The sequence below is a fragment of the Pimephales promelas genome, chromosome 18, assembly GCF_988280905.1.
Source record: "Pimephales promelas chromosome 18, fPimPro1.hap1.1, whole genome shotgun sequence".
Lineage (NCBI taxonomy): Eukaryota > Metazoa > Chordata > Actinopteri > Cypriniformes > Leuciscidae > Pimephales > Pimephales promelas.
Genome location: NC_142786.1, coordinates 5,590,933 through 5,599,113, shown reverse-complemented (window position 1 = coordinate 5,599,113; position 8,181 = coordinate 5,590,933). Strand labels below are relative to the sequence as shown.

General features: G+C 36.5%; 1 protein-coding gene across 1 annotated transcript; it reads left to right on the top strand.

The window, feature by feature from the left end:
* Window positions 1–708: 708 nt before the first annotated feature.
* On the top strand, window positions 709–5,042 carry tapbp.1 (TAP binding protein (tapasin), tandem duplicate 1). The gene is made up of 9 exons (XM_089122841.1): window positions 709–866; window positions 979–1,173; window positions 1,460–1,524; window positions 2,201–2,384; window positions 3,057–3,416; window positions 3,540–3,863; window positions 4,072–4,173; window positions 4,346–4,374; window positions 4,486–5,042. The coding sequence occupies exons 1-9, from the start codon at window positions 806–808 to the stop codon at window positions 4,495–4,497; spliced, it is 1,332 nt and encodes a 443-aa protein (XP_088978967.1). The 5' UTR covers window positions 709–805; the 3' UTR covers window positions 4,498–5,042.
* Window positions 5,043–8,181: the final 3,139 nt, after the last annotated feature.

Genomic DNA, 8,181 nt, shown 5'->3' with positions numbered 1-8,181 from the left:
AACAAAGATTGATAAATCTGTAACAAATGTATAGCTCATGTGTTTATGTTCATTAATACATTAACTTATCTTAACAAATGAGACCTTGTTGTAAAGTGTTACCATAATATTATGTTCAGAAACCATTAACTAACTTAAATAAATACAGGCAAATAATAATAATAATAATAATAAATTAGCATGGTGCTTGGAACTGACATAGGCTACATCACTTTTCATGTACCTCACTTACAAATCCTTAAATAGGCTACATTGTGAGCAAGTTGTATAGTCTTCATGATATTCAAATAAACAACGCAATGCATAAAACTACACCAGCTATACGGGTTCGGCTATCTGTTGTCAACACAATGAATGCTAGATACAATAATGCGGTATTTCCCTGTGTCCTTAACTGCACTCTGTTCCGAGAAACCACGTGATATCTTGGCAAAAACCAATATAGATCTATGGTGACTGGTGAGTTTGGAAAAGGCTCCTATTGTTGGCTCAGAGCGCCATCTAGTGGAGACTAGAAAGGCTAAAATACACGTATTAGAGAAAATTATGATTCAGTGATTTTTTCTATTTTGAGAGGTTAAAATATGTTTACATGATGATACATGAAAAATATGTCACACGACGTCGGAGTATTTTCAAATGTCATAAAAATTGACCCTTAAAGCGCATGCGCGTAAACACGCAGTTAAACTGAAAGTAAAACGCTGAAGCTGCACGAAAGGTTTTAGGAAAATCCGACAAATGATCTTTAAGACGCCAAACATTACAGCCGCACAGAGACATCATTTAAACTTTTAAAGCAACGATGTCTGAGATTTCGACAATATACAAGATATCTATCATCGCATTCGCATTGTGTTTTCGTGGTTAGTTTCTGCCTGTTTGCAATCAAGACGACAGCTTAATACATTAAATTGTGATCAATAAACATAACTCTCTGAATATTTATAATCTTGCATTATCTGTCCTATCTTGCAGCTTCTGGTTCTGGGTGTCCGGTTCTGGAGTGCTGGTTTGTCCAGGAGAAGCCGGGTCATGGAGGAGGTTTCTCTGTACCAATGAGTCAAGAGAAATCTCTAATGTTCATCAGAACTGAAGCCTTCAGTGAAGAGACCATGTCTGATCTTCATCCTCCTGGAGACATCAGCCCATCCAGAGTTTACTATGTGACTGGTTAGTGTCAGTACAGCATTTTAAAGATATTTGCGGAATATAATCTCTATAATAACTCACAAAAGATGTTTAATGTTGTGCTCACTTGGTTGTCTGTATTTACTGTTGTTTCATATAGCATAGTATTATGAAACTGCCTGACAAATAAAAATACTGTATTTAAATCTACTTTCTACACCAACCAGATCCAACGCTACAGTCACAGACGACACTGTATGGTCTGTTAGTCTGAGTACAAAACAGATATTTGACGATAACTGAACTGTAATGCACTGTTTTCCTCCAGATCCAGCGGGCACGTTCTGTAGTGCCGCCCTGAACCCACCCAAAGGCTCTGTGAACAAACCAAAAGCTGTGTCTGAAACCGCTCACTCGTTCACTCATTCACTAATCCCATATAGTGTATGGCATTTGAGTGCACTATATCTGCAAGGAGTGAAGGAGATGAAGTGAGTGAATTCGGACGCTGACGTTTACACTGTGCGTCGGAGAGTTGGAGCTGTCGCAGAAAAGGCTTCGTCACACATACTGATAAAACTCCTTTTATCTTACATTACCTACTTTATAAAATAATATTAACAACAATAACAATCATAATGACTTTATTTTGTAATTATACCTCCGTGCCAGCTTTGTAGTTTCATCGACTGAAATTGTACATTAACTCTCACGTTCACAGATGACGTGTCGTCGAGCGCCCTCCGGCGACCGTTATTATGTTCAAAACGACGATTAACGGACATTTTTCAAATCCTCCACTGGATGTAATGTAATCTCTGGTTTAAACTTGCTCGCGCCGAACTTTCATGCGCGCTCAGTTCTCTCCGCATTGGATTGTGGGAAATAGGGCTTCAGCGAGTGTACATCGAATGTACACTCGAATTCAGAGAGGATTGTGGGTAAAAGTAGTGAATGAATGTAGGGAATGATGTCGTTCACTCAGAATTCGGACACCACTACAAAATGGCCGACACCCGATATAGTGCACTATTTAGTGGATAGGGAGCGATTTCAGACACAGCTAAAGTGTGAGATTAACCCGTTCATGCCTCACGCCTCCATGGTCAGATGGGCATCAGCTCTCACTGACTCCGCCCAAAGTCCAGTCTACCTGCAAGGTGATTGGTTCTCAGTGGCGGCACAAGGGCTTGACGAGCAGCTGACGTTGTCCAATATTATGCGTGCGCCTGCAGCCTCTAAAGAGCCAAACGGTAAAGACCCTGAACTTATGTATTGGCAGAAAAAATAATACATACATTACATAAAATAATAATATATACATATATTTTGTATAATACATAATAATGATCTATATTATTTAATGAATAATATTAATAATTATTATTATACATAGTTATAATGTGCTGTTTTAAATTTTATTTGCATTCCAATTTGATTTAGCAGTTGATGTATTTTATATTTTAATTAGGGCTGTCAAATGATTAATCACGATTAATCATATCCAAATTAAAAGTTTGTGTTTACATGTGTTATATGTGGGTGCACTGTGTATAATTACTTTCTATATATATAAATACACACACATGCATGTATATTTAAGAAAAAAAATATTATTATATATAAATATGTATATTTATATATAATATAAATTATATAAAAATCCATATACAGTATATACATGAAAATATTTCTTAAATATATACATGCATGTGTGTGTATTTATATATACAAAATAATTATACACAGTGCACCCACATATATTATATAAACACAAACTTTTAATTTGGATGTGATTAAACGTGATTAATCATTTGACAGCCCTAATTTTAATTCATTAAATAACCTACATTCTTTTTAGCCCTTCTGTTCTTAAGACACTTTCTTTGCTCACTATGCTTTCTTTATTTCTCTTTTTCCTAAAGTCATTCTCAGTGTCTCCAGTAAAACTCCTGTGGTCCGCTCTAGACTGGGAGAACCGGTTCTGTTAGACTGTGGGTTCTGGGTCGACCCGTCTTCTCCAGTTCACGGCTCTGGATTCTCTGTCGAGTGGCGTTATCAGTTTCGGGGTGAAGGGCGGCTGGTTCTCGCTTACGATGGCAAAAACGATCGGTTTGCCGAGACATCAGAGACCGGAGCCGATATAGACATCACAGGCCTCTATGAAACAGGAAATGCATCTCTGATTCTGGAAGAATCTCAAGTGAGACACTCAGGAACGTACATCTGCACAGTGTATCTTCCACATCTGCTGGCTCAGGTAGCCGTGGACCTGGAGATAGTTGGTGAGATGATTGAATACACTAAGCCTGCCATAGCCAAGTCAGATTTGCATAAATTATTATGGATATGATGTTTGATGTGTATATATAATATGTAATGGTAACCATCACTGCCTTTCTTTCCAGAGCCTCCATCTCTGTCCATCTACCCTTCTCCTCTTCCTCTGCTGGTTCCTGGGCAGGTGCTGCTGGTCCAGTGTGAAGCGTCTGGTTTTGCTCCTCACACTCTGGATCTGGGCTGGGAGTTCACCGGGGCTGATGGGAAGTCGCGCTCTCTGGGTCAAGGGGGTGTAACGGGTCACAGACAGGCGTCTGATGGCACCTTCAGTCAGAGCAGTCGTCTGGAGCTGGACTCGGGTAAGATGAGGCTCGGTCGCGGCGGTGACATCACCTGTGTAGCCAAACACGACGGAGGAACACGACGAGCTACTGCGACACTCAGTGTGATTGGTGAGTGATACTGTCATAGACTGACACATCTTTTTCAGACAGTGTTTATGATCAATCATTAAACCTGAGTAGCTTTACGTCCACTTCAATTGTCTATATTTCAATGGTGGGTCTTTATGACAGTCTGATTCATATTTTAATTTCCAGAAGAATATTTCTGTCAGTCAGAATGTTCTGCATCTCTTGATGTGATATTTTGTTCATACAGGTGTCAGTGCTCCTTCTATTGAGGACTCTATGGCGATGGTCGCTGTCGCTCTGATGCTTTACGGCATGATAAAGTTTCTCTACTGGACATTCAGCTCTTCTGGTAAGAGGGTTTTCTAACATCACTGCTACACAGAAGAGCTATTTACACATTAACTGACGATAAAATTATCTGTTCCATTGAAAAAATAATTGTATTTAGAATTGTATTTGTTATATGAAATGCCCTAGAATGTATTAAATATGCAAGCATGTCAATTTTTGTTTTCATTTAGACTCCAGTGATTCTGAATTAGAGAATAAGGTAAATAACATATTTTTTTGCTAAATCACACTCGCAAATTTCATTTTTAAAATTCATCGATGCTGTCTGTAGTTCTCCTGTATAACTGTCTGTCTGCTTTTTCTTGTGTAGAAGGAGAAGTAAACCTGGACCTGGAGGTGATCCTGAAGGCTGAATAGTGCAGAGAAACTGCTTGTAAATAATCCTGTCAGAATAGTTTTATGTTGTGTTTAAGTCTTTGCTTAGAATTTAAGATGCTGTGTTTGGGTTTGGGTTGGTTACTCTCTGCAGGTATTTTTATATTAAAAGATTTTAATGATACTTCGTTGTACAGATTCTGAAAAAAGTGGATTATTTTATTTTAAATATTGCGTTTTGTTTTTGGACTGTGAATTTTAAGCGTTTGTCAAAGATCTTTATCAATTGCTTATAGATGTGTAAGTGTAGTGCTTCAAATAAGTAATGACCTGTGTGTTGAGAATCATTAGTTACCTGACTTTCTCTCTCAAATCTCGAGTCCCTGAGTGGATCAGGCTGAAGATGGATTCAATTAAAAAATTAAAAGTTGTTTTATTTGTGTTATAAACAGCTAAAATACAGAGAATACATGTAAATCTCCTGATACGTGAAGTGAAAGTTCTGATCATCACACATCTGATCTCACGTTCACGTCACTCACTGTTTTATTACTGTATCTGACCAAGTAAAAAAAGAAAATTAAACAGTCCTCAAACTGAAGACCCTATTTACTGTGTGATTTGGAATATTTTAATTGAATTTTCTGTTGCTAACTCAAACTAAGACAACACAACAAAAAATGATCTTATGGGCTCTAATTTGTATAGGTCAAATTGTGTAGGTAGGTCAAATATGGCCTTGAATTTGAGTTGCTTTGTTGTGCAAACTTCTTTTTCAGCAATGTTGTCAAGCATAATAAACACTGTAATGAAACATGTATGATGTCAGAAAGATCAAACAATTATTTATAATGGAGGAAACGTCACAGAGCTTGAACAGAAGAAAATGAATACTTTTAGAAAAAACAAAAGTCCTAATCAATAGTCAGTGCGCTCACCACACACCAGCTATAAGTGGACTGGAGAGAGAGTGACTGCTGAAATAGTTGATCTATCCTATATAGAAAACAATTGCAGAATTAGTTTAAATACTATAAAAGCCAGATGTGTCTGAGGCCTCATGGCCTACGTGACTGACAAAGGTCAAGAACATTTGAGAAGTTTGCAGTTATTGCTTTTTTCCAGTAAACAACAGGTGATGGTGAACAGAATAAAGCCATTGTTAAGAGGTCTCACTTGCTGTCTTGCTGCTGGGAAGTATGCAGCATGTTTCTGCCACAGAATAAAAAATAAAACGGGTAATTGCAACTTTTTATCTCACAATTCGTGCAATAAAGGCAGAATTGTGATGTAAACCTGCAATTGCGTATTGTAAAGTCAGAATTGTGAGATCCAAGCTTAAAAGTAATTCTGACTTTATAACACACAATTGTGAATTAATATCATGCAATTCTGAGAAATAAAGATGTAAAGACTTGCAATTGTGAGATAAAAAGTCACAATTATCTTTTCAAAAGTTTTATTCTGGGGAACATCAGAGAACATCATTGGAAAATATTACACTTTCCTAATGAGAGAGGGTTGACCATCAATTGGCAGGATTCCACACTTAGAGATTAGGGACATCTGGAACTCGGCCTCTTGAGTTTCATTTGCAAGAAAGAGATGACTTTTCTCCACAACATAAAATCGGACTAATTCAGTGAATGAGGATTATTAGGAGGCCATGACTGAATTTGGCTAGTTAATGATAATTAATGACCACAAAGAGTCAGTAGGACCTTGGTTTAAGGTTTCATCTGAAGGATGGTGCTTTACAGTCCAGTGTCCCTGTCACTATACTGGGCCGTTAGGACCCACACAGACTGAGCGCCCCCTGCTGGCCTCTTCCAGCAGAATAGTTTTCTCAGGAGATCTCCCATCCAGGTACTGACAGGCCTCAGCCCTGCTTAGCTTCAGTGGACAAGCAGTCTTGGGCTACAGGGTGAAATGGCTGTTTATGAAAACTTGCACATGCTCACTTCTGCAGAATTACAGAATTATCTGTTTTCTACAGGCTGCTCTTTCCCACATACTTCTTTAACCTCTCAATGCACACAATGCTGAAGTAATGTTTTACGCTCTCAAGAGAAGCTCTGTTATTATTCCACTTGTTCTGAGTGATGAATCCTTGATGGACTGGGGAAATTCATCTCATCTCCTTTCTCATCACATTTTTGCATTATTCTGATCATCCCATTTTCTGCACACCTGAGGAAAAGAGACAGTGTATGTTGATTGAATAAAAAATAAAATTCATACAGTCAGAATAAAATCATCAGTCAAAAGATTACTTAAATTTCTGATAAATGCTTTTGTCTTTTCTTTTTTGTTTACAGTCAGAGTAAGAAAATAAAGAGAAAATCAGCCATCACTCCTTTTAGCACAACAGATTAAATCATTTTAGAGCAGCCAATATAGAATTATTAGCAAAGCAATGGTTAGGGTTCGTAGAAAAGCAACTTGTTGATCGACTTTATTCATAATATAAATGTGATCATAAATATTTTCTGTATGCATATTTTGGTGACTGAATTATAGAATAGCTTAACTTATTGACCTATTAAGGTTGCAAAGTCTTTATGTAAAAGTTGTACTTAACCTTTTGCTCTGCACTGCACTTGCGCATTGGCTAGACCAAGCTGAAATATGAAAGTTATATGAGTATGGAAACTGAAGCAAACATTTTTTGGTTACGCATGTGTTTTAAGGATTTGAAAAAGAAAAAAAAATCTTTATGGAAAAGAAAGAATGTGGGGCGGTTCTTAAATAATCTGCATTTATGTACCAAAAATCATAATTTAAAGTAAAAGAAAAGTATTTTAGTCCATAGTTTTAGAATCAAAGTCAGATATTACACATTTCAAACTTAACCAAACATAAAGCTCATCCCAATCTGTTTGAAAATGTGCATGAATAAATTAAATGTTCCAACGACTAGTTTTGCTTCACAAAAGGTGCAATCATTACAAACCAAAATAAATATGTGTCTGAGAGACTCATTACAATGATGAATATTATTTCAGTAATCATTTAAAACTGAACCTCCTTTACCTTTTACCTTGTTCTAATAAGAACCACTCTCTTTTCTTTAGAAAAATCATAAACTAGATGTTTTTTTTTAACCTTAGAATGGAAATTTTCTTAAAACTTGAACCTTACAGCTGTCCCTTGTAAAATTAAGAGTCTAAGACCAAGGTAATAACCAAGGAAATTTCCTTCCCCATCCATGATGTACAACAGACCAGCGCCATTATCCATCCAGTATATATATATATATATATATATATATATATAACATAAAACACATCTATGTCCCAATACAGAGGCTACAGTGTGCACCTGTATCAGTTTTGTTTTTGGAGAAACAAAACACAAGATGTAAATTTACATTTATATTTACATTTATTTATTTATTTATTTAACAGACGCTTTTATCCAAAGCGACTTACAAATGAGAACAATAGAAGCAGTTCAACTAACAGTAGGACAACAAAATGCATGTGCCATGACCCTTCTCAGTTTTAATCTAATGCAGTAGCCTACACATACTTTTTTTTATTTTTTTAAGACAAAAGTGTTTTCTAAATATCAAATGTAAAATATAATAAAAAGCAAAATGTAAAATGTACATCTGACTACGCCTCTGGTCTATAAATAAATTACTATAAATTGAAGAAAATACACTGAGTTTCTGTTATGATCTCCTGAT

Excerpts from the sequence above, each read along its gene's own strand:
- tapbp.1 (XM_089122841.1), top strand. The coding sequence starts at position 806 with ATGTCTGAGATTTCGACAATATACAAGATATCTATCATCGCATTCGCA. Across the intron at positions 1,174-1,459 it reads CAGAGTTTACTATGTGACTG|ATCCAGCGGGCACGTTCTGT; the intron begins GTTAGTGTCAGT and ends GTTTTCCTCCAG. Across the intron at positions 4,174-4,345 it reads CTGGACATTCAGCTCTTCTG|ACTCCAGTGATTCTGAATTA; the intron begins GTAAGAGGGTTT and ends GTTTTCATTTAG.